This window comes from Kogia breviceps, chromosome 8 (assembly GCF_026419965.1).
Source record: "Kogia breviceps isolate mKogBre1 chromosome 8, mKogBre1 haplotype 1, whole genome shotgun sequence".
NCBI classification, from domain to species: Eukaryota; Metazoa; Chordata; class Mammalia; order Artiodactyla; family Physeteridae; genus Kogia; species Kogia breviceps.
Genome location: NC_081317.1, coordinates 57,915,596 through 57,942,215, shown reverse-complemented (window position 1 = coordinate 57,942,215; position 26,620 = coordinate 57,915,596). Strand labels below are relative to the sequence as shown.

Here is a 26,620-nt window from a genome sequence, read left to right as displayed (position 1 = left end):
TATTCCTAACTATATCATATTTACTTATAATATTATGTGGTATTTAAAAAATTTAGTTTCTTATTCACTTCTACTATATAGAAATAGAATTTCAATTTTGATGTTATATTCTACAGCATTGCCAAACTCACTTATGATTCTTATAACTTTTTGTGGATTCCATCAGATTTTCTGTATAAATGTTTCTTTTTGTTGTTGTTGTTTTTTTCACACACACGCACTGTATTTTATTTTTACAAGAAATAAATAAACTGACACCAAGCATTATAAATGGGTGGCCACAACAAAAGCAACAGTGATTGCAATTACCAAACATGAAACACACTCATACTATGTCATAATATTGACATTCAATCTAGTAATCCTCCACTGTAACAGGTCCTTTACTTTGCAGTGAAAATTGATTTGTATATTTTTTGCCTCTGAGTCCTTGTGGGATTTTTTTTTTTATTCAAACAGTCACAAAAATTATAGTCATCTTCATCAGTTCACTCAGTCCCATGTAATTATTTTTTTTCTCATTTTGATCTTTTGTTAGCACTTTTATGAATTCATCAGTTTTCCATTAGAGTTCTGAAAATCCTTATTCATTCAAGTTCAGCAGTATAGTCAGTTACCAGAAACCTGTACTTGTCAGTCTTTTCCATGAATTCCTTGAAGATGAAACCCTTTTATAGGAACATTTTTGCAAAAGCATCAGAGTACACCGAGAACTGTCTGTAAATGACAAAAGACTTAAAAATGACCATGGTTAAAGATTTGATGAAAGTTCATAATAATGCAATTGACAAGGAAATTTAGTTATTTCTGAGATATACATTTTAAAGTAATAACTAGAATTATGACTTATACCATTATACCAGAACATATAAGATTTTTAGACATTTCATGTAAAGTCTGAAACATTTATATTAACATATTTCCATACAAATAACCCAAAGAAAGTATAGTATTAGTTGTTTTTTGTTTGTTTATTTTCTTATACTGCAGGTTCTTATTAGTCATCAATTTTATACACATCAGTATATACATGTCAATCCCATTGGCCCATTCAGCACACCACCATCCCTACCCCACCGCAGTTTTCCCCCCTTGGTGTCAATATGTTTGTTCTCTACATCTGTGTCTCAACTTCTGCCCTGCACACCAGTTCATCTGTACCATTTTTCTAGGTTCCACATAAATGCGTTAATGTATGATATTTGTTTTTCTCTTTCTGACTTACTTCACTCTGTATGACAATCTCTAGATCCATCCATATCTCAACAAATGACTCAATTTTATTCCTTTTTATGGCTGAGTAGTATTCCATTGTATATATATATACCACAACTTCTTTTTTTTTTTTTTTTAACATCTTTATTTGAGTATAACTGTTTTACAATAGTGTGTTAGTTTCTCCTTTACAACAAAGTGAATCAGTTATACATATACATATGTTCCCATAACTCTTCCCTCTTTGGTCACCCTTCCTCCCACCCTCCCTATCCCACCCCTCTAGGTGGTCACAAAGCACAGAGGTGAACTCCCTGTGCTATGCTGCAGCTTCCCACTAGCTATCTAATTTACATTTGGTAGTGTGTATATGTCCCTGCCACTCTCTCACATCGTCACAGCTTACCCTTCCCCCTCCCCATATCCTCAAGTCCATGCTCTAGTAGGTCTGTGTTTTATTCCCATCCTACCACTAATCTCTTCATGACATTTTTTTTTTTTTTTTAGATTCCATATATATGTGTTAGCATACGGTATTTGTTTTTATCCTTCTGACTTACTTCACTCTGTATGACAGATTCCAGGTCTATCCACCTCATTACAAATAACTCAGTTTCATTTCTTTTTATGGCTGAGTAATATTCCATTGTATATATGTGCCACATCTTCCTTATCCATTCATCTGTTGATGGACACTTAGGTTGCTTCCATGTCCTGGCTATCGTAAATAGAGCTGCAATAAACATTTTGGTACATGATTCTTTTTGAATTATGGTTTTCTCAGGGTATATGCCCAGTAGTGGGATTGCTGGGTCATATGGTAGTTCTATTTGTAGTTTTTTAAGGAACCTCCATACTGTTCTCCATAGTGGCTGTATCATTTTACATTCCCACCAACAGTGCAAGAGTGTTCCCTTTTCTCCACACCCTCTCCAGCATTTATTGTTTCTAGAGTTTTTGATGATGGCCAATCTGGCCAGTGTGAGATGATATCTCATTGTAGTTTTGATTTGCATTTCTCTAATGATTAATGATGTTGAGCATTCTTTCATGTGTTTGTTGGCTATCTGTATATCTTCTTTGGAGAAATGTCTATTTAGTTCTTCTGCCCATTTTTGGATTGGGTTGTTTGTTTTTTTGTTATTGAGCTGCATGAGTTGCTTATAAATTTTGGATATTAATCCTTTGTCAGTTGCTTCATTTGCAAATATTTTCTCCCATTCTGAGGGTTGTCTTTTGGTCTTGTTTATGGTATCCTTTGCTGTGCAAAAGCTTTTAAGTTTCATTAGATCCCATTTGTTTATTTTTGTTTTTATTTCCATTTCTCAAGGAGATGGGTCAAACCACAACTTCTTTATCCATTCATCTGTCGATGGGCATTAGGTTGCTTCCATGGCCTGGCTATTGTAAATAGTGCAGCAGTGAACTATTGGGGTGCATGTGTCTTTTTGAATTATGGTTTTCTCTGGGTATATGCCCAGTAGTGGGATTGCTGGATCACATGGTAATTCTATTTTTAGTTTTTTAGGAACCTCCATACTGTTCTCCATAGTGGCTGTATCAATTTGCATTCCCACCAACAATGTAAGAAGGTTCCCTTTTCTCCACACCCTCTCCAGCATTTGTTGTTTGTAGATTTTCTGATGATGGCCATTCTAACTGATGTGAGGTGATACATCATTGTAATTTTGAATTGCAATTCTCTAATAATTCGTGATGTTGAGCAGCTTTTCATGTGCTTCTTGGCCATCTGTATGTCTTCTTTGGAGAAATGTCTATTTAGGTCTTCTGCCCATTTTTGGATTGGGTTGTTTGTTTCTTTAATATTGAGCTGCATGAGCTGTTTATATATTTTGGATACTAATCCTTTGTCTATTGATTCGTTGGCAAATATTTTCTCCCATTCTGAGGGTTGTCTTTTCGTCTTGTTTATGGTTTCCTTTGCTGTGCAAAAGCTTTGAAGTTTCATTAGGTCCCATTTGTTTATTTTTGTTTTTATTTCCATTACTCTAGGAGGTGGATCAAAAAAGATCTTGTTGTGGTTTATGTCAAAGAGTGTTCTTTCTATGTTTTCCTCTAAGAGTTTTATAGTGTCTGGTCTTACATTTAGTTCTTTAATCCATTTTGAGTTTATTTTTGTGTATGGTGTTAGGGAGTGTTCTAATTTCATTCTTTTACATGTAGCTGTCCAGTTTTCCTAGCACCACTTATTGAAGAGGCTGTCTTTTCTCCATTGTATATCTTTGCCTCCTTGGTCATAGATTAGTTGACCATAGGTGCATGGGTTTATCTTTGGGCTTTCTATCTTGTTCCAATGATCTATGTTTCTGTTTTTGTGCCAGTACCATATTTTCTTGATGACTGTAGCTTTATAGTATAGTCTGAAGTCAGGGAGTCTGATTCCTCCAGCTCCGTTTTTTTCCTTCAAGACTGCTTTGGCTTTTTGGGGTCTTTTCTGTCTCCATACAAATTTTAAGATGATTTGTTCTAGTTCTGTAAAAAATGCCATTGGTAACTTGATAGAGATTGCATTGAATCTGTATATTGCTTTGGGTAGTATAGTCATTTTCACAATATTGATTCTTCCAATCCAAGAACATGGTATATCTCTCCATCTGTTGGTATCATCTTTAATTTCTTTCATCAGTGTCATATAGTTTTCTGCATACAGGTCTTTTGTCTCCCTAGGTAGGTTTATTCCTAGGTATTTTATTCTTTTTGTTGCAATGGTAAATGGGAGTGTTTCCATTATTTCTTTTTCAGATTTTTCATCATTAGTGTAGAGGAATGCAAGAGATTTCTGTGCATGAATTTTGTATCCTGCAACTTTACCAAATTCATTGATTAGCTCTAGTAGTTTTCTGGTGGCGTTTTAAGGAATCTCTGTATAGTATCATGTCATCTGCAAACAGTGACAGTTTTACTTCTTTCACAATTTGTATTCCTTTTATTTCTTTTTCTTCTCTGATTGCCATGGCTAGGACTTGCAAAACTATGTTGAATAATAGTGGTGAGAGTGGACATCCTTGTCTCATTCCTGATCTTAAAGGAAATGCTTTCAGTTTTTCACCATTGAGAAAGATGTTTGCTATGGGTTTGTCGTGTATGGCCTTTATTATGTTGAGGTAGGTTCCCTCCATTCTGGAGAATTTTTATCATAAATGGGTGTTGAATTTTTTCCAAAGCTTTTTCTTCATCTATTGAGTTGATCATATGGTTTCTATTCTTCATTTTGTTAATATGGTGTATCACATTGATTGATTTGTATATATTGAAGAATCCTTGCATCACAGGGATAAATCCCACTTGATCATGGTGTCTGATCCTTTTAATGTGTTGTTGGATTCTGTTTGCTAGTATTCTGTTGAGGATTTTTGCATCTATATTCATCAGTGATATTGGTCTGTAATTTTCTTTTTTTGTAGTGTCTTTGTCTGGTTTTGGTATCAGGGTGATGGTGGCCTCATAGAATGAGTTTGGGAGTGTTCCTTCCTCTGCAATTGTTTGGAAGAGTTTGAGAAGGATGGGTGTTAGCTCTTCGCTAAATGTTTGATAGATTTCACCTGTGAAGCCATCTGGTCCTGGACTTTTGTTTGTTGGAAGACTTTAAATCACAGTTTCAATTTCATTACTTGTGATTGGTCAGTTCATATTTTCTGTTTCTTCCTGGTTCAGTGTTGGAAGGTTATACCTTTCTAAGAATTTGTCCATTTCTTCCAGGTTGTCCATTTTACTGGCATAGAGTTGCTTGTAGTAGTCTCTTAGGATGCTTTGTATTTCTGCACTGTCTGTTGTAACTTCTCCTTTTTCATTTCTAATTTTATTGATTTGAGTCCTCTCCATCTTTTTCTTCATGAGTGGCTAATGGTTTATCAATTTTATCTTCTCAAAGAACCAGCTTTTAGTTTTATTGATCTTTGCTGTTGTTTTCTTCATTTGTATTTCATTTATTTCTGCTGCTCTGATCTTTATGATTTCTTTCCTTCTGCTAACTTTGGGTTTTTTTTTGTTGTTGTTCCTCTTTCTCTATTTCCTTTAGGTGTAAGATTAGATTGTTTACTTGAGATTTTTCTTGTTTCTTGAGGTAGGCTTTTATAGCTATAAACTTCCCTCTTAGAACTGCTTTTGCTGCATCCCATAGGTTTTGGATCATCATGTTTTCATTGTCATTTGTCTCTAGATAGTTTTTGATTTTTTCTTTGATTTCTTCAGTGATCTCTTGGTTGTTTAGTAATGTACTGTTTAGCCTCCATGTGTTTGTATTTTTTATGTTTTTTTTTCCCTGTAATTCATTTCTAATCTCATAGTGTTGTGGTCAGAAAAGATGCTTGATATGACTTCAATTTTCTTAAATTTACTGAGGCTTGATTTGTGACCCAGTATGTGATCTAGCCTGGAGAATGTTCTGTGTGCACTTGAGAAGAAAGTGTAATCTGCTGCTTTTGGATGGAATGTGCTATAAATATCAATTAAATCTATCTGGTCTATTGTGTGATTTAAAGCTTCTCTTTCCTTATTTATTTTCATTTTGGATGATCTTTCCATTGGTGTAAGTGAGGTGTTAAAGTCCCCCACTATTATTGTGTTACTGTTGATTTCTTCTTTTATAGCTGTTAGCAGTTGCCTTATGTATTGAGGTGCTCCTATGTTGAGTGCATATATATTTACAATTGTTATATCTTCTTCTTGGATTGATCCCTTGATCATTATGTAGTGTCCTTCCTTGTCTCTTGTAACATTCTTTATTTTAAAGTCTATTTTATGTGATATGAGTATAGCTACTCCAGCTTTCTTTGTTTTCCATTTTCATGGAATATCTTTTTCCATCCCTCACTTTCCATCTGTATGTGTCCCTAGGTCTGAAGTGGTCTCTTGTAGATAGCATATATATGGGTCTTGTTTTTGTGTCCATTCAGCAAGCCTGTGTCTTTTGGTTGGAGCAGTTAATCCATTCACGTTTAAGGTAATTATCGATATGTATGTTCCTATTACCATTTTCTTAATAGTTTTTGTTTGTTTTTGTAGATCCTTTTCTTCTCTTGTGTTTCCCACTGAGAGAAGTTCCTTTAGCATTTGTTGTAGAGCTGGTTTGGTGGTGCTGAATTCTCTTAGCTTTTGCTTGTCTGTAAAGCTTTTGATTTCTCCATTGAATCTGAATGAGATCCTTGCCAGGTAGAGTAATCTTTGTTGTAAGTTATTGCCTTTCATCACTTTAAGCATATCATGCCACTCCCTTCTGTCTTGTGGAGTTTCTGCCGAGAAATGAGCTGTTAACTTTATGGGAGTTCCCTTGTATGTTATTTTTCATTTTTCCCTTGCGGCTTTCAATAATTTTTCTTTGTCTTTAATTTTTGCTAATTTGATTACTGTGTGTCTCTGCATGTTTCTGCTTGAGTTTATCCTGTATGGGACTCTCTGTGCTTCCTCGACTTGGGTGGCTATTTCCTTTCCCATGTTAGGGAAGTTTTTTGCTATAATCTCTTCAAATATTTTCTCTGGTCCTTTCTCTCTCTCTTCTCCTTCTGGGACGCCTGTAATGCAAATGTTGTTGCATTTAATGTTGTCTCAGAGGTCTCAGGCTGTCTTCATTTATTTTCATTCTTTTTTCTTTATTCTGTTATGCAGCAGTGAATTCCACCATTCCATCTTCCAGGTCACTTATCCGTTCTTCTGCCTCAGTTATTCTGCTATTGATTCCTTCTAGTGTAGTTTTCATTTCAGTTATTATATTGTTCATCTCTGTTTGTTTGTTCTTTAATTCTTCTAGGTCTTTGTTAAACATTTCTTGCATTTTCTCGATTTTTGCCTCCACTCTTTTTCCTAGGTCCTGGCAGGCGGATTCTTAACCACTGTGCCTCCAGGGAAGCCCAGGAATGAATTTTTATAAATAAGATCTACAATGAAAGGGAAATGGCATCTTGATACGTAAAAGTTTTGTTAAACAAGATTAAAAAATTTTTAAATCAAAATGTTTTACACTAAATTCTTTCAAATGTTCAAACTAAAATAAAAAGCAACCTGTACAGTTTCAATAATAAAATGTGTCCTTGTACACTTGTCCTGGGCACTTTGAAAATGTCATAATTTTAGAAATTTGAGTGATAGAGGCAGCACTTAAAGGTTTCGTGAACCCTTTTTTTCCAAAAAGAATACTTTCTGTAAAACACTTTACCATTTTATCTGACTATGCATTTACATTTTTGTTCTTCCAGAAAAAGATTTACATTAACACTGTATTTTTACTGTAAAAAAATACATTTAGAGATATTTAGCTTCCTGAGTGACTTCAGTCGAACATGATTTAATGAGCAAATTCTAAAATTTTATAATGAAATAGCAAGTGTAGATGTATACCTGTATGCTCACTTACGATAAAACTCAAGATCATGTCACAGAACTTACACTTAAGTTCTCTAAGAAGTTAAATAATATGATTTATCCCCAAACTTGACCAAAAGATTTTCTCAAATGTTAGTAAAATGCATCACTGAATTTACATTTCCTCATTTATTAACAAAATACTGAGGCATTTCAGGCTGTCAACTTGAATGTTTTCCATTATATACGCCAAAAATCTGATTTCCTAACAAGAAACTTCTAGCAATACAAAAAGATAACAGATAATTAAAATATTTGCTTCATAATACAACTAATTGATATAATACATCTGTTCCTCAATTGTCTAAAATGCTTAGGATTTGTGGCACTTTCTTTTGCATAAAACCCTTTCCCCTTCTTAAAACCCTGAGGTGAAAAGTTGTTAATGTAATAAAACTAGAACCACAATTCTTCTCATTTCTGTATTGGACTGTGGTTAGGTTTAAAAATTTTTATAAAGAAATGTGGCAACTTGTAAAGCTTCTCTATAGAGTTTTTTAAAGAAAACATTCCCAGAAACAACTTAACAAAAAGGGCATATAAAGACCCTATGAAAACATCCTTTTAACACTTGTTAGTGTCGAGATGAGCGCCATTTTCTATCTCAACCACCATCTCTTCTGTTATCATAGTCATGGCTCCAGCTGTCATGATTTCTCTCTTCATAGAAGAAATCATCTCTGTTTCCTCTGTAATGATGGTCGGACCCGTGATCAGTGTAAAGCTGTTCACGGCTATAATGTCTATCCACTATGTAGGGATGACAATTCTGACTTTTCACCGTGATAATGGTGTATCTTGGCACCACTGGGAGGTTGAAGACTAGTTAAAAGTATGATTATGTGACTGAACTGATGGGGAAAATCCTGGTTGATCCAGATGTGGAGAACCAAATTTCCCACCATATGACATCTGTCTCAAAACACTGTTCATCACTGCTTGTCTCTGAAAATTTTCTGAAGAAGAAAAAGATCTTTGAATTATCGGTGCTGATGGAGTCATGTTATCCACTGTCCTTTCATACCTGCTAGGAGATGTGGAAGTAGGGCTTGAACTTCCAGAATGATGCTGGGGGTATGACAAACTGACCTCCTGTGAGGCATGGCTACTTCCTGATCTAAACTGAATTTTGAAGGGCCTTCCAAAAAATTTGATTCCATTAAGCAGATTTATGGCATAAGGAACAGATACTTCATGTTTGAAATTCACAAGTGCAAACTGCTTTGGTTTACCATCCTTATCTTTTGGAATTTTCACTGTTATTACTGGCGCAGCCTGGTGGAAAACCTCGAAAAGCAGCTCTTCTGTCACTTTCGTTTCAAGATTACCCACAAAGAGAGTATGATCTGCTTCGGCTGCCACCACCCCCCTCTCAGCATCGCCCCCTCCCGAAAAAGTGGGATCAGTCTTGACTCCTCATTTTATCTGAGCACTTCTCCAATCTCATCTAATCCAGTCCAATCCAATCCAATACAGTCAATGTCATCTAACTCAGTGCAGTGTTACCAAGGTTGGCCATTCCACCTTCTAAGTATACACCACCCCAACATCCTTCAGTGCATACACCCCATACCCTTTTTGCTCTGCTAAGACCTTAATCTAAGCTACCATCACCTCTTGAGTAAACTGCTGCAGTTCCTTCTAACTGGTCATACTGCATTCACTTTTGACCCCCATCTGGCAATTTGCTACATGACTGCAAGCGTGATCTTTTAAAGTTTTCCTTAATTTCTCTCTGTCTCTGTTTCCTTATCTGTAAAATTGGGATAATGATAGCCCTTCCCTCATAGATTTGTTGTGAGGATAAAAAGAATTATTATGTTAAAATACTGAGAATAGTGCCTTAAAATATTGAGAACAGTGCCAGGCACTAAGACCTCAGTAAATTGTTATTGGGACCTTACACAGTGTTGCATTAAGCCAAGTAAAAGGTATGATTACGACAGAAAGAAGTTTATTAATAATAGATTTGGAGTAATTATTAGCTCGTTTATACTTAATTTTGCTATATGTGTTCATATAAAAAATCTGCAACACTTATAATGCATGACCTTATTATGTGTAATTTTTTTCTTAATTAAAAGGCTAAGAAGCACCAGGCTTTTCTCGTAGAGACATGTGAAAATAACGTGAAAGAGTTGGAATCAATCTTGGACAGCTTTTCTGTGTCTGGCCAGTGGACATCAGGTTAGTTGAAGGTATAAAATGACAGATGCATCTGTCAATGTTCCAAAGTCACTGCATTTTGGGAATTCTGCAGATGCCTCTTATAGTCCCTCATCTCAACATGTTTTGATTTGATGACATGATAAGAGCAGTTCTCACAGCAGTCAGTTGGCCTAGCTGGCTAAGAAAGGGTGACGGACTGTGGACCTGCTGTTGTCCTCCCAGAACTTGATTTACAAGTGTTGGTGTCTGTATGATTGGACAGACAAGGGCTCACTTGCTGTGTTCTGAATCCAACTGAGAAAAAAGTCCTTACAGTATACCTGCAAGGGGAACAGATGTTTCCATCAAACCGAGCCAAATTCTGAGGCAACCTTCAGCAACTTAAAGGTCATGCATTCAAAAGGTTATGTAGGACACAGGCTGTAACACAGTGCATATTCTACACTATTGCTTTCTAGGCTGGTTTTCTCCTTGATTTCTTACTACCATATACATATTCTCTCGATAAATGTGCTTAGGTAAAATGTTTCGGTTTTAGTATTAGCCTACTTAATATGATAAAGAACTATAAGGATTGTATATTGGGTAGGCATATTTTGGGAACTAGCAAAAGCATTAGTTGGCTAATGAGTTCCATCCATTCCATGATTTCTACTTTCTTAATTTGTTTGTGTGTATGCTATAGTAGCTTTGACTTAAATACTTTCACTTTTCTACCTGTTTTCTTTTGCCATACTGTCAGCCTCAAATTATTTAGTTGCTTTCTAACTCAGTTATATATTTCAAAAAAGCATATAAAATTAAATTCCTTACACCTTAAAATAGCTGAAGACTCTGTTTTTCTAAAGAATCAAACAGATGTTTGGCAAATGAGTTCTTTAGGAAACACTTAAGTTAAGGAAAGTTTGTTGTCCTCAAAAAAGCAGAAAGATATGAACAAGGCCTATTTTCACATTATAGATCTGCAGATTTCTGTTGGTGGACCATTAGAAATTTAGTGTGATTTGCTGTGATCTATTTTTAACTTCGTTTGTATTTAAACTTTTTAAAAAGCATTAGTGTTTCATGGTTTGTTACTGTGGAAAAATCAAGGTGTATACAAGTGACATAAAAATATAGATATCCACTTTTTAATTGTATTTACTAAATAAAGCTTTGGGGTATAAAATTTTCTTTTGCAGTGGTTTACTGTTTTATTATTATTATTATATTAGTATTATTTTACTGTTTTATTATTGAGATATATCATTGCTTAATGGTTTTAGGATCTTTAAAAGTTGTTAATTATTATCATAGCATATCTTAATGCTTCAATATTCAGAGTTGAATTAGAAAAGCTAAGAATAATGAGGTCATGTCTCCTTTGAGGTTTAAAATTAGTTGATAATAAAGCAACTCATAAGTTATTACTAAACCTATAGAAAAAGAATTGTCTGCAGTGGAAGTGCAGAGTCTTAGCCATTGCACTGCCAGGGAAGTCCTAGTAACAATCCTTTTTGAATGTCCTAGTTTCTCGTATATATATGCACATCCTGTATATTACAGAGAAAGTGTTCCTGGGAAAGGGACTGTGTGCTGAATTAGTGATTTTTGTACTGTTATAGTGGTCTTGTTTCCATATTGTGCTGGTTATTCATTTTATACTTGCCCTAGAATCATTCTCCTGTGGTCTCTGTTTTGCCTTGTAGAGGCTGACCTCTGTGGACTGCATGATCTGGGCTCCTTTGGCCTCTGGCTTTGGGGTTGGATTTGGACAGTGGGTGCACCAGCAGGAGATTAAGAGGGTGGAGGAAGAAAGAAAAGCAAAGAAAGTCAGGGTGTTTATTTCCCCTGCTCCCTCTGCTCCAGTGCATTCCTGGCAGGGGTTTCATTTTTGGCAGCTACAGCTTCTGTCAAGTTGGGTCCTCTTCCACAGCTGTGGCTTGTGTTGGACTATGGTAACAACGTTCCTTCCAGTTGACCCCCCTAAGCCATGGTACTGGTTTTCCAGTCTTGCTGGTTCTTGGTACCTCATCATATCTTTTTGGTTCTCTTAACCTGTTCACATTTCTGTAAATATCTTCATTAAATTTTCTACCAGTGAACTCTTCTGAGTATGCCATTTCTTCCTGCTGATACCCTGACTCATTCACATACCTGCTTCAGACTTGATTTTATTTTTGCTCTTGGCTTCCATGAAATAGCCCTGTATAACTATAATGGACTCCCTTTCTGCTCATACCACCTCAGGTTGGGTTTTTGATACTTAACACAGAGGGATGTAGTTAATAAACCTTATTGCTCAACATTTTATGGAAGTGCCTGAACAATTGAGATTGCCTTACTGCATCAGACCTGGCTTCAACTACACAAAGATGACCAAATAATTTGTTTCTCTGAAATGAAGTAATTGGGCTTCCCTGGTGGTGCAGTGGTTGAGAATCCGCCTGCCGATGCAGGGAACACGGGTTCGTGCCCGGGTCCGGGAAGATCCCACATGCTGCGGAGCGGCTGGGCCCGTGAGCCATGGCCGCTGAGCATGTGCGTCCGGAGCCTGTGCTCCGCAACGGGAGAGGCCACGACAGTGAGAGGCCCGCGTACCACAAAAAAAATAAATTAAAAAAAAAAAATGAAATGAAGTAATTAAAAAACCTATCTTTTTTAGGGTGTGTGTGACTGTGAGTGTGTGTGTGTGAGATTTTTTATATAAACATGTATATATCTCATAGTATATATGTCTTTAAGAAAAAATCTATTTCAAATAGAAATATTCTTACTATGTGATGGTAGCACAGCTTTAGAATTTGTTACAAAATTAATTTTGTTATCTTGGAAAGGGTTTTCCAGAGAGATCCTCTGTTTTGTAGTTATGGCAAGTAGGCCATAGTACCTTACCCCCTTTTATTACCTCTTCATACCTTTCAGTTCAATATATACTCTACCTACTGCCCCCCCACCCCTCCATTTCAGGAAAAATAATCCATGGTAGAAATTTAGAGGGATGGTTACAAATTTTTCTTTCTTTTTTTTTTTTTTTTTTTGACTTGCTCTTTAAGATGGTAGGAATGAAAGCTAATTATCTGAATGAATTTTAGTCCAGAGTTGACAGCAGTTGCCAGGTATTCTGTTTCCTGTCTTCTTCAGATTTTGAGGTCTTCTACGTGAAGAAATCTTTCTGAAGCAAGAGTAACTCATCAGTTTATCTTCATGTAGCAGACAAGGCGAAGTTTCAGTTAGTCTAAGACATTCAGGAATTTATTTACTAAGAGGATTTAACTTGATCTTTACACGAGAAATCAGTGTGACAGTTTACACCTTGTTTCCTAGTGCCTCCAACACCTCCTCCCCCTCTTCTGCTTCCACCTTGTTCCCCTTTGGTCTCTTTCTCTAAAGCCGTCAGAATGAGCATTTGAAAACCTAAATTAGAGCATGTCGTTCCTTTGCTGTAAAGCTCTCTGGGCTCCGTGCTTTGCTAAGAGTAGAAACTGAAGTGCGGGCAATGACTTGCAAGACCCTACATGGTCTACCCCTATTTTTGTCACTTCTTTGTTCTCATCTCCTACTACTCTCCCCATCCCTCTCCCTGTTTGGGCCACTCTGTCCTCTGGCTGTTTCTTGACCATACCAAGCAAGCTCCTGCCTTGGGGGCCTTTGTGTTGGCCATTGCTTTTACCTGAAAAGTTCCTCACCTAGATATATCAACTTAGCTCTCTTTCTTATCTTCCTTGAATCTATGCTCAAATATCACCTTCTCTGTGAAGCTTACCCACTACCCAGTCTCATGCTGCTTGCCTCCCTACATCTCTCCCTTTTTTGCTCTACATTTTATCCCATGGCACTTAGTGGTGTCCAACATTTCTAACAGACTATGTGGTGCATTTATTATTATATCTGCATTGTCAGGGTTCTCCAGAGAAACAGAACCAATAAGATATATATATATAGATACACACAAGAGGAGATAAATTATAGGAGTTGTTGCACATGGTTTTGGAGGCTAAGAAATCTCATGATCTGTCCTCTGCAAGCTGAAGAACCAGGAAAGCCGGTGATATAATTCAGTCTGAGTCCAAAAGCCTAAGAAACTGGGGGCCACTGGCATAAGTTCTAGAATCTAAAGGCTCAAGAACCAGGAGCAGGATGTCTGAGGGCTGGAGAAGATGAAAATCCCAGCTTAAAAAAAAAGAGTTTTTCCCTTCTGCCTTTTTGTTCTATTGGGGTGGGAGGTGGAGGGGATAGGAGTAGGGGGTGAATAAAGGAGGCCAATGGATTGAAAATTGCCCTCCCACATTGGTAAGGGCAGATCTTCTTTACTTAGTCTACTGATTCAAATGCTAATCTGTTCCAGAAACACTCTCACAGACACACCCAGACATAATGTTTTACTAGCTATCTGGGCATATCTTTAGCCCAGTCAAGTTGGCACATAAAATTAACCATCACAATATTCAAGCTCCATGAGGGCAAGGATCTTTGTCTCTTTTAGTCACTAAAGGATTTTAAGCAGGTAGAATAGTACTTGGCACAAAGGAGGCACTCGAATATTTATTGAATATGAATGAATAAAAAAGCATGAATGAATTTATAGGTTGAAGTTCTATTTTAAATTATAGTTTTTGAGGTTATAAATGTAGTCATGGAATCTCTTTCAAAATTTTAGCAGCCCTTTGGGTAGTAATCCATAAGGAGTCACCAGGAAGATTGACTTTCCATCTTCATTGGAAAAGATGTACAGTCTTTCATGGGTTATAGAAATGTCACCTTGATTGTCTACTATTATTAGACAAGGTAGCCTCAATTTACTCAACTAGGGACATTTATTTCCTATTTCTTCATTCTACTTTCCACTAAAATTGACACACTATAGCTGCTCATATTTCTTTTGATGGAAATTCTTAGAGTGTGTATGGGGAGAAATCCTTTCCCACTTTGAACCCATGTAGTCTTTCTGCCTCAAGTGTTTCTTCTACTGTAGTTTTACCTCTGCCTGAGGATGTTAGCAAACATATAGAATGTGACTTTCCCTTCATTAGGTTCATGAAAGAAAGTTTTTCTTCTGACTCAATCTTGGATCCTCCTTAGGGTGCTTGACTTTTGTGTTGACTGAGACAGAGCCCCTCCAACCCTCTTCAACCTTTCCTTCCTTGAGGAAATCATTTGTAATACTCCAGATGTATTCTTTCTCTTTTTACTGGAAAGGCTGAAGGACCCTAGGAAATAATAGCAACAGCATTTGATGCCTTTAGGTATGTGCATATCACCCAGGTATTGGGCAGTTTCAGGGACTGTTCTTAGGAAAATCAGGACAACAAATGGTACTTTTCCTCTCCTCTCTCCTCCTTTCTATCCTTAGTAAAGGATTATTGCCTAGATCTAGTATCTTCTTGAGAACTTTAATTGTCCTTGTGAACCCTGTGGCTGGTACCTTTTAATTAGAGGTTCATGGTTTACTGAGAAGTTGAAGATGCCTGCAGCACACAGGTCTCCTTTGGTGTCACTTGCCAGTTTCTTCTCTCTTGCTTCCCTCACCTCCCAATTCACTGAGGTTTACAAACCAAACGTGTTCTAATTCATTCATAGCTTTGGTTTGTGAAATCCAAAGAAGTGACTGCACTAAGAGAGCTCAGCATTTCTAAAGAGATCATCAACTAATCACACAATTAAGGTGGCTGAGAAATCAGGAGTCCCAGGAGAGGCAGTCTCACTCTGAAGGCCTGAGAAACAGGAGACCCTGGTGTAAGTTCCAGTCTGAGGCTGAGTCCAAAGGCAGGAGAAGACTGATGTCCCAACTGAAGATAGTCAGGCAGAGAGAAATAATCCTTTCTTACTTAGCCTTTTGTTCTAGTTGGGCCCTTCAATGGGTTAGATGAGGCCCACCCACATTGGGGAGGGCAGTCTGCTTTACTCAGTCTACTGATTCAAATGTCAGCCTCATCCAAAAATAGCCTCATAGACACACCCAGAAATAATGTTTAACTGAATAGCTGGGCCCCTAGCCCAGTCAAGTTACATATAAAATTAACCACCCCTTTTTCTCCCTCCTGCAAACCCCTCATAACCACCATTCTACTTTCTGTTTCTATGAATTTGACTACTCTAGGTACCTCATATAATGGAATCATATATTATCTTTTTGTGATTGGCTTATTTTACTTAGCATAATGTCCTCAAGGTTAATCCATGACATGGCCTATGACAGGAATTCCTTCCTTTTTAAGGCAAATTATACTCCATTGTATGTATTTATCACATTTGTTTATTCATCTGCTGATGGACCTTTGGGTTGCTTCCACCTCTTGGCTATAGTGTATAGTGCTTCTGTGAACATGGATATACAAATATCTCTTCTAGACCCTACTTTCAGTTCTTTTGGATATACACCCAGAAGTGGGATTGTTTGTCCATCAACTTTTATCACAGAACTTGAGTCTACTCAAGTGAGAATCCTGTGGGATGTCCTGAATTCTAGATACACTCTTTCTTACTAACAATTTTCCCTTGGTAAGCAAGACCAATTGTCTTGGTATAAAAGAACCTTCTTTGCTCTTTGATTTCCTGGCATGAAGAGCTCAGAAATGACCAGGTGACAGTGTCAGCTTCCATTTTTAATGGAACCGTTGCTGTGTCCCATGGTGGAAGCATTTCTTCCTTGGGAATTAAGACTTAGACCAATAGAGCCCACAATTCCTGGGATGGGAAGCAGACATTTCACTGGTAGATCATTAGGTGTAATATGAGCCATTCCCATTTCCAACAGTTGATTCCTAGACCTGTGATTCCTGGCTATGGGAGAAACATACCATATATTGATTGCTGACTCAGAACACAAACTGTATCTTGGAGGATATTATCCTTGTCCCACAAAATGTTGCCATCCAGCCAGTGCTATGAATCTTCAAAAGGCCATTATACTATTCTGTATGCCAGCTACTTCAGAGTGTTGGGAGACATAGTAAGACCAGTGAATTCTATGAAAATGAGCCAATTTCCATACTTCATTTGCTATGAAATAAGTTCCTTGGTCAGAAGCAATGCTACGTGGAATACATAATGGTGAATAAGACATTTTGTAAATTCATGGATGGCAATTTCAGCAGAAATATTATGGTCAGGGAAGGAAAATGTCTTTCTAGAGTGTCTGCCTTAGTAAGAATGAGCATTGGTCATTCCATGATGGGAATGACTTAGTATAATCAACTTGCCACAAGGTGACTGGCTGTGCCACTAGAGAGTGGTGTCATATCATGGATTCAGTGTTTGTCTTTGCTGTTGGTGGATTTGGCACTTAACAGGAGTTGTAATCCTATCAGCCTTGGTTAATGGAAGTCCATGTTGCTGAGCCCATGCATTACCTCTATTCTTGCTGCCATGACTCCTGTGTTGTAGGGGCAACAAAGATGAGCAAGGACAAAGGTGGCTGGGAAAATATGCTAGCTGACATCCACAGAATACTTCATCTTGTCCTTCTGATTGTTAAGATCCTCCTCTACTTAAATTGATCTTGGCACAGTGACCATCTGGAGAGTTCTGTCCACACACTCTTGCCCAGACCACCTTGTTACCAGCTTTCCAATAATGTTCTTTTCGAGTCCCTGACCATTAGCCAAACTGTTAGCTACTACCTCCAAATTAGTGTATATTTGTACCTTTGGTCATCTCTCATTCCAGACAAAATGATAGTTGGGTCCATTACTGCATACTGGGAGGATTTTTCTTCACCACTGTCCTTCAAGGCCACCCTTGAGTAGGGCTGTCATGCCACAACTGTCAACTTTTGAGTAGTATCAGCACATCATACAGAAACATTTATATAGCAAGCCCATTCCGCCCCCTCCCCCCCATTAGTCAATTGGTTATAGGGAACTTTTCCATGGGTCCAGGGTGTAGGTTAAGAGGGAAGAAGCAGTGTAACAAGAATAGGGCCCATGGGAATCTGGATTACTTATTCATGCAACTTACTTGTACCTTCAGGACTTGTTTGAATCCAGTTTTGTATATACCACTTTCACTTGATGATAGAGTGATATCGTGCATGCCCAAGTTCATGGGCTGGTGGATCAGACATTTTATGATGGGCAACACATGTCACGTGCTAAATTTGTGGGCATGAATGCAGTATCTGCTAAGGATTAGTAGCCAGTTGAAAGCTGATTTTCAAGAGAATAATTATCTGTAGAGGATGGCTTCCTTTGTTCCAAAATCCTAAAAGTTTACACTATCATTCACCTGTAAGGATATGCCAAACTTGGCCTGCTTAAACTCAAGCAGTCAGAATGATATCATCAACTTGGTAGAGAACTAAGTGGAATATGGGATGTCTTCCAGAATGAAGAGTTGATCAGAATTTCTACAGACTGGATTGTGCTAGAGTTGATATAGCTCTAAGGTAGGGCCATGAAGGTAGATTGCTGGCACTGCAAGCAGAAACTAACTGTTTTGGTGATTTTTACTAAAAGGATAGAAGAAATAGCTTCCTTCCAATTGCCAGGAAATGTATCGATTTGCTCCAACAATGAAACTACACCTTTAACTGCAGCTGCAGTTGGAGTCACATGTGATCATGCTTACAGTAATTCACTGTCATTCCTTAAGACCCATCTGTATGCTGCACTAGCCGGATAGATGAGTTGAATGATGATGTGGTTGGAATCTCCACCCCTTTATACTCTTTAAAAGAGGGGCTAATCTCTTCAGTCTCTCCAGGAATGTGGCATTATTTTTGATTTACTGTTTTGGTAGGTAAAAGTTTTGGTGACTTCCAATTGCTTTTTTTCTGTTTTGTTTTCCTCTGTAAATCCCTCACTCCATGGCTCAGGTAACTGCTATGGGCATTGTGCCAGTTTCTGCATATGTCTTTTATAACAATGCATTCCAAACTGGGGGGATAACTTTGTGGGTTCAGGCACCTACTGGGCCCAGTGGAGATAGACCTTAGCCAAAACTGACCTCTGTAAGCTCCTACCTAACTAGTGAACCACAATAGCACATTAGGTCTCCAGAAATTAGTGTCAGTTCTGATCCAGTGTCCAGTTATCCATGGTATGTGTGAGTAACTCCCCTTCCTTAGTACTTGGTCACCCAGGTAAATGGTTGCATGTTTCTTTGAGGAAGGCTAGGAGAAAGATTTACAGTATAAGCTTTTGGCAGTATGTTAGGATTCCTAAAGAGGATCCATCCTCTTTATTCTAGGGACGCTGGGTCTGTGAACTAGCTCAGGACCGAGAATTGGTTGAGGGCCAAGACTGTCTTTTGTGTTGATTTAACTCCTAGTTCTGGTAATTAGACCCAGAGCTTTTCTACTTATACAGATCGGGTAACATTCAAATAGAGTGCCTATTTTAGTCCTAGGAACACCATGATCAGTTAGCCAAAGCCAGCGGTCTCTGTGGGTAAAACCATTTTGTTTATTGCTTTGAATCCACTGCCCATTATGGTAACCATGTACGTTTTGTCTCTGAAAATTAAGTGCTACCACTTGGCCTGTCACTTGAGATTCCAGCATCCCCACTGAATTCAGGGAACCCAGCTTTGTGACACCATTTCCCACTGTTATCCATGGCTTTCCAGCTACCTGGCCTAGATGCTTACTACCAAGCCATACAGAGCTCATCAACGATGCTGAGGCTCCCCCCACCAATACATTTCTCAAACCTTGGTAAAGGAAGGGTTTTTTGGACTCTTCCTGGCGACAGAGTAGGTGGGTGAGCAGGATTTACATGATAAATACTGTCCATATGTTAGAAAAGTTATGAGTCATTTTCCTTAAAAACTCTAGAATGGGTACCAGTGTTTGCGAGATAATGAAGATGTTTGTTTATGATCTCAGTGAATAAGACAAGTTAATATATGGAATGTAGTCTGAGTTTGAAAAGTATAACTGCCAACAAAATGTTTATATTCAGTGCTTTTAGAATGAAAAAAGAATTTTCTTAGTCATCAATGTATTAAATATTTAGATTTTCTCAGGTGAACAACCCATTTGAATGTCATTTTCTGCGTTTTATTACATGATTAAGAATCAGCATTAAACAACAGGGTTTTCTTTTCTTTTTTTCCTATTTGTTCTGAGGATGAACGTGACTACTCATGTTCTACAACAGATATCATTTTTTTAAAAAAAGCTCAGTCTTTTGTTTTATAGTCTCTGTCCATTATTTCTTTATAATTGAGGTCTTGCAGTATACTGAAGTAGATAAGAGAATGGTTGACAAGGTGGAGGAAATAGACTCACCTCATTCATTACAACCTACTGTTTCTCCTGTGGAACTGTGGGTTACTGAGGTGATAACACCATCTTGAAAAACAGTGGTTTATTTGAATCATTTAAAAATATTTAGTTTTTCAGATTGTCCAAAAGGGAACATTTAAATAGAAGGTTTGGGACCTGTTCTTCTTCCTCACTCCCTCCTGTGGGCTACTAATTCAAGGAAAAGATTTGCCAAGGTATATCTTGTTGAAACGTACTTAAAAGTGAGAAAGAGACTGAGACAGGCAGCAGTGATATGAAAGTATAGGCTGGCACCCATGTATAGAGACACACGTGTATAGGGACAGGGACAGAGAAACTCAGAAGATTTTTGAGTTGGCGTAATTGAAGTATAAATGACGCATCCTGACACATTCTGTTCTTCATTTGGACTTTAACCTTTGAAAAGCTATTTATGACTACTGTTAAAATTTCATTTTATTTATTTTTTTAATATTTACTGTGAGGTTTTAGACCATCCACTGATAGGATAGCTTTAATAGTTTATTGTTTTGCGGGCAATAGTGCAGTGATTAGGATATTATTAGGTTAAATAAAACTTTAGTCAGTAAGCTCCTGGGTCCTGAGCGACACTTTCTTTTTATTTGTAAACATTTTCTTCATGTTAAGGGACCAGTAAGTATTTCTTTTTATAATGAATGTGGGTGGGACATAAGGCATACTTTGTAGTTCAGCTGAACTTTATTGTAAAAGCATTTTTCAGGCAAAGAAACTTTTTTATGTAGAATATAAGATGTGCATGAGTCAGTAAGGAGAGGATATTTTGTCTCCTTATTCCTCAACACCCATATTATGATGATTTTATTCTTCTGGATTTCTAAGAGCAAGTTTTCTCCTTTATTGTGTAAGCTAAGATTTCCTGGGTGTCCTCGAATGATTTATTCATGACCTACTTGTGTAGTAGCAGAAGAAAAGAATTATACATTACACTTTTTTTGTCTTGTGCAAGAGAGCAATTTTTTAAAAATATATTTGCTAAGACCTTTAATAAAAATTTTAATGAGTTGTCTCTCCAACTCACAGTCATTACAAAGAGTACTGTCTCCTTCATTTTCACGGCTGAGAGCACTGTCTCCTCCCCCACCACCCCAGCTGGGATATATGTTGTTTCCATATTACTTTTGGTTTTTAAGTTAATTATTATTCTTCTGTTTAAGAAAATCTAAGGTGTACCCATACTTAAGGTAGTGTTTAACTTATACTTTGGTGAATGTAATAAGTTTATTAATAACATTTTGTCCAAAATTAAAATAATAATTATCACTAATACTCTGATATGAATGAAGTTGTTCTGTTATTAACCAAACATTTTTTCCCCTTTATTCATTCTTTCTTTCCTGTATTACTGCCTTTGTCCCTCTTCTCCCCAAAGTTCCAGCAACTGAATACTTGAAGAATGGATGAATGATCTTATGTAATTATTTGTTTACAATCTTACCTCCTCTTTTTAGACTGTAAATTCTATGAGAACAGAGACTACACCATTCTTATCTACCTCCATGTGCCTAATTCCTAGGATTAATACATAGTAGGAATGCATTAACTTAGTTGAATGAATGAATCAATGAATAATAAAAAAGGTATTGTGAATGCTTCTTATCGATATTAATGTTTAGATTATAAAATATGATAGGGAGAAAATATAGGAAAATAGAAGTAATTTTAGTAAGTATGTTTTAAAATTTGCTATTTAATTTTTAACAGTTAATGAGTAGTACAATAAGCAATCAGTTCAAAGTGGTTTTTGAAACTAAACTTTTGATTATTTTGGATTACTATTTTAAACTACATTTGAGGGACTTCCCTGGTGGTCCAGTGGTAAAGAATCCACTTTACAGTGCAGGGGACTGGGGTTTGATCCCTGGTCAGGGAACTAAGATCCCACATGCTGAGGGGCAACTAAGCCCATGTGCGCAACTACTGAGCTCGCATGCCTCAACTAGAGCCCAAGTGCCACAAACTACAGAGCCCACGTGCCCTGGAGCCTGTGAGCCACAACTAGAGAAGAGAAAACCGACATGCCACAACTAGAGAGAAGCCCACGCACCACAATGAAGAGCTCGCGTGCCTTAACAAATATCCTGCATGCTGCAGCTAAGACCCAATGCAGCCAAAAATGAATAAAATAAATAAATAAATAATCTTTAAAAATATTTAAAAAATAAACTACATTTGACCATGTGATCTTGATTAGCTCAACTAACTTATGGCCTACCTAAGTTAAAATGGTTTGAGGGCATAATATGGAAATACTCATATTTTTACAATGAGTATCAGTTTTAAGGGTTTTAATTGAAACATGATGTGGCCTATGTAGATAATAGTATTTTTATTATTTATTTCAAATTGTAACTTGAGAATTTTAAGGATTGAAGAACAGTATTTCCAAGCATAACAGAAAATTATGTGCTCTTGGGTTCAGAAATTGTTTAAGAAAAATAGGCCTGCCTGATCAGAAACACAAGGACCAAAGTAAATGTATGTAACTCCCCCAAACAGTGTTTAGTATAGACTGTTTATTTAATTGTTGGATAACAAGTGTGTACAAATACTTCAGTTACCTTGGAAATAGGAAAAAAAAAAGAGCTTTACTACTAACTACAAGGTGGGCATAGTAAGGTACAAAGTAGCCATAAATTTGGACTTGATATATTATTAACTTAATTTGATCACTTGTTTAGAAAAGCTATTAATACTAGGCTATACAGCAGTATACTTAGGAGAATAAGATTCTACTCGGTATATCATGATGTCTTTTCAGTTATATCTAATTGTAATATCTTTGTTACTGTTTGCTTAGCTTTTGTCTCTTTGTGACTTTAACGGTATATTTTCATCCTGTATTTTTCTCTAGGCACCCACAGGGACAAAGATAAACCTCCCAGCTTCTCTGTTGTCCTTGAGAGTTTGAGGCGTACCTTGACAGATTACCAGAAGAAGCTGGAAGATGCATCTAATGAGGTAACACTTGCACTGTTTGGCTCCACACACATAGCCTTCGGCCTGCAGCAGTACGTATTACTTGCTTGTTACAAAGGTCAAAAGTATTGGGAATGTTGATTTGACAGCTTCACAGATACAAAAAATAACAAGTTGTCTGTCACTGTTCTTTCTTTAAGTGTGGCCTAAAGTCGGGTCTCACTCTTCTGTCACACTACTATTTCAAGTTACAAAGACTGTCACTTCTTGGTCTTCATAATTTATCTATTTTAATTTAACAAAAGAGCTATGCAACTCATTTAGGTAATATATGTTATATTTAAACATTAATGTGTTTTTATGAAATTTGGAATAGGTACTGGAAATTTAGTGTTTGCCAGTATTTTGGCTTAGGAGTTCTACAAATTGTAAAAGTCAGTAAAAAAGAGAGAAATTAGTGTGCATTGTCTAAAGGCAGTAAAGCATTAGAAGGTTTTAAAAACAAATATCTGTTTGATGTAGCTTGGAGGTTTTTAGTTTCCTGATTGAAAAAGCTCATGCTTTTACTTATCTTCTCTTTTGTATTGTTTAACTTGTGGGTTGATAATTTTCTTGGGTATTAGAATGTTTTATGAATTTGTGCCTTAAAAATTGAAGAGTTTACTTAGTTACATCTTGTTAAATTAGAGAATATGAAGTAACTACATTAAACACAATTAGTTAGCAAAGTAACAAACAATTGTTCCAACCAAAGACAAGCCACATAGCATGGAATTTAGTGTTTATCCCTCTGTTTATCTGTTTCTTTCATGTAATACAAAGGCCTTGAAACCCTTATATTTCCCATAAGAAGAGGCATATTTTACTTTAGTTTGCTAAGGTGAATAAAGAAGGAAAAGTGAGTCTTCTTAATGCCCTTTGTAATTGTAATTGTTCAAAAGGCATAAAAGAAAGTGACCACTGAAATAATTAAATTTCTGTAAAGAGCAAACATTGCTAACTCTCAGTGAGACAAGACAACCTGTATTGTTAGTAGTTTATGAAACTCTTCTGAGGCCTAAGTCTGGAAGCTGCAGGGTAACTAGGAACATATTACCCACAGCGAATTGTTATTTGGGAGGATGAATGTCACATGATCCTCAGCACAGTTGAAAAGTCGACTCAGCAGGCTTTGGCTTAGTAATGCGCTTTGTTGTGAACCAGTGCCAGAGACAGCAGTGGGGAGACCAAGGGGTGGCTGCAAAGAAAGCAAAAAGAGCAGTCTGACAGAAAGAAGAATGAACTGTCAAAGAAAATAAATCACAAGCAGAGCAGGACCAACTGATGACCTGCCACAAGCCTTCCCAGTAGGACAGCATGTGACCGACCCTGAAGTTGTCATATGGACTGAGAGACCAGTGAATATTCTCATGATGTAGAAAGAACAGTCTACTGGGCTGTCCTTTTTTCTTTCTGTATAGATACCACTGCTTCTGGCATTTTGGTCCAGTAGGATTTTAAGAATAAAGTTATATTTGTTTACAGTAAGTATGAAATCCTTTATCCAGATATCTAGTAAAAACACAATAACATTACCGATATTTTAAGCTTGAATGCTTTCTTTTCTTTTTAGCCATGTGAACTTGGGACAGAAATTACATAGTTAACCAAAAGAAATAATTTTTTAAGTCTCTGGATTACTATAAAAAATTTGTATTTAAGTAATTGCATAAAAAACATTTAAAGATTAGCTTTTGAGTTACCCACCGTTGAAAAATATTTTTAAAGTTTACTTACATTTTCTTTCATCAGCTAAGCAACATGAATCATGCTAAGGAAAAGGCATCTAATGAACTTGAGTCTACCAAACAGAAGGTAGAATCTCATGCTAAAAATATAAAGGTATTGTGATTTAGAATAACTTTTTCCTTTTTTATTAAGAAATAAATATAATTATTTAGGGAATATTTTAAAGTAGAGATATCTGAAAATATATCTTCCTATTTTTTTAAGTATGTTTAGATACAATTAAAAAATTTTTTTTATTGTTGGTCAAAGTAAGAAGAATGTTTTTTCATTAAAAAAATAAAACTTGATTGGAAATTGTTTTGGTTATAGGAAAAATTCATTTCCCAGATTTAATTATAATACCATAGATTCAAAAAATGATTTAAGATTTGATATCCAGCCTTAGATACACATTCAACATATTTTACATAGCACATCAGTATTTGGCGTCAGTTTTTATCATTTTGGGGTGGAGCCATTGTTTTTAGTACATCATGCCTAGTAGTGGGCTGTGACTACACCTGGCTAAGGTTTAGGGCAACAGTTTATTTTATTTTCTGTGCTGGTCTTATGTACTACATCTTTGCAAAGTTGTACTAATCCAACGTCCAGAGTTGGAATTTTTTGGTGTTGGTTCATGTCGTTTGTCATGGACATACTTGAGTAGAATTTGTTAAGGGTAAGGAGTAAATAGTTCAGCAGAATTCTATGTCACATATTTGAGATTTCTATTGGTATTTGGAATGTCATTGGGAAGTAAATGTTCTTATAGTAAATGTAAGAGATTTATTTTTTTAAATGTTATTTACATGTTTTTTAAATTTTTTGGACTACCAAATTATATTCTTATAATGAGTTGAAAGGAAATCTCAAAGAGCTTTTTGGAGTAAGTAATTAACATTTTATATTTAGATGTTGTCGTCTTGATACAATCTTTTTATTTGGTGTCTCCAACAGGACCTTCAGGATAAATTGGCTGATGTCAATAAAGAGTTAAGTCATTTACGCACTAAATGTGCAGACAGAGAGGCTCTAATAAGCACTTTAAAAGTGGAACTACAAAATGTGCTGCACCATTGGGAGAAGGAAAAAGCGCGAGCAGCCCAATCTGAAAGTGAGCTGCAGAAGCTTTCCCAGACTTTCCATAAGGATACTGAGGTATTACTTGAGACAAGATGACTGTCAGGAACGGCCTTGAACTAATCTCAGTTTTAGAAGTTCACATCTGTCAAGTGTCTGTTTTTATTCTTATTTGATTTAATTCAAAAAATTCTTCTGAGCTATTTTGAAGTGTTCATGCCAGCTGCAAAATCAGTCATTCCATTACTCTTGTATGATCCTCTTTTGCGAGAGAAATAAAGTAGTTTAACCCTTTTATCATTTGTGCAAGTAATTTTCTCTATTAGAACATCCTATCTCAAGTAGCTCTGCTCCTATCAGTCCTGTTTGCCAATGACAAAATTATGTTTTATTTCAGTAGTTTAGTAGCCTGCCATGGTGGAAAGAATCTTTTTTGTAATCAGAAAGAATTGACATGGATAGAGGTACTTTTATTTACAAACTGTGAATATGGACAAGCCACATAGCTTGGTCTCTCCACATCTTGGTTCCTTATTTGCAAAACAGGAATAATATCTACTTTAATAGACAGTTACCTTACTCTTTATAATTGTAGGATATTAAACAAAATTTAGGAAAATACAAGTCCCACAAAGTTAAAAGTTGATTTGGATGCCCTTGAGAGTTACCTATGTGTTAATTTATTAATGACTTCTTAAAATATTATGACAAACTTTTATATAACTGTATGAGCCTGTGTGAGTAGAATTGTTATCTTATATTTTCTTTTACCCATGGGAGGTAGAGCTAGTCTAGCTAGCGTGGAGCTAGTTTATCTGAGTCATCCTGCATATTGAGTTCATTACT

At 36.6% G+C, this 26,620-nt stretch overlaps 1 protein-coding gene and 1 pseudogene across 11 annotated transcripts in view; one reads left to right on the top strand and one right to left on the bottom strand.

The window, feature by feature from the left end:
- The window catches only part of CCDC171 (coiled-coil domain containing 171), a 345,966-nt gene that overhangs the window by 120,468 nt on the left and 198,878 nt on the right, over positions 1-26,620 (top strand). For 10 of the 11 annotated variants that reach the window (XM_067041472.1, XM_067041468.1, XM_067041470.1 and 7 more), the window contains 4 exons: positions 9,678-9,780; positions 22,863-22,969; positions 24,719-24,808; positions 25,652-25,852. In XM_067041472.1, the coding sequence (XP_066897573.1) occupies positions 9,678-9,780; positions 22,863-22,969; positions 24,719-24,808; positions 25,652-25,852 (501 nt within the window). The remainder of the gene's footprint in view (positions 1-9,677; positions 9,781-22,862; positions 22,970-24,718; positions 24,809-25,651; positions 25,853-26,620) is intronic. The other variant, XM_067041467.1, reaches the window with a different exon arrangement.
- Positions 8,168-9,112, bottom strand: LOC136794653 (RNA-binding protein 7 pseudogene; annotated as a pseudogene).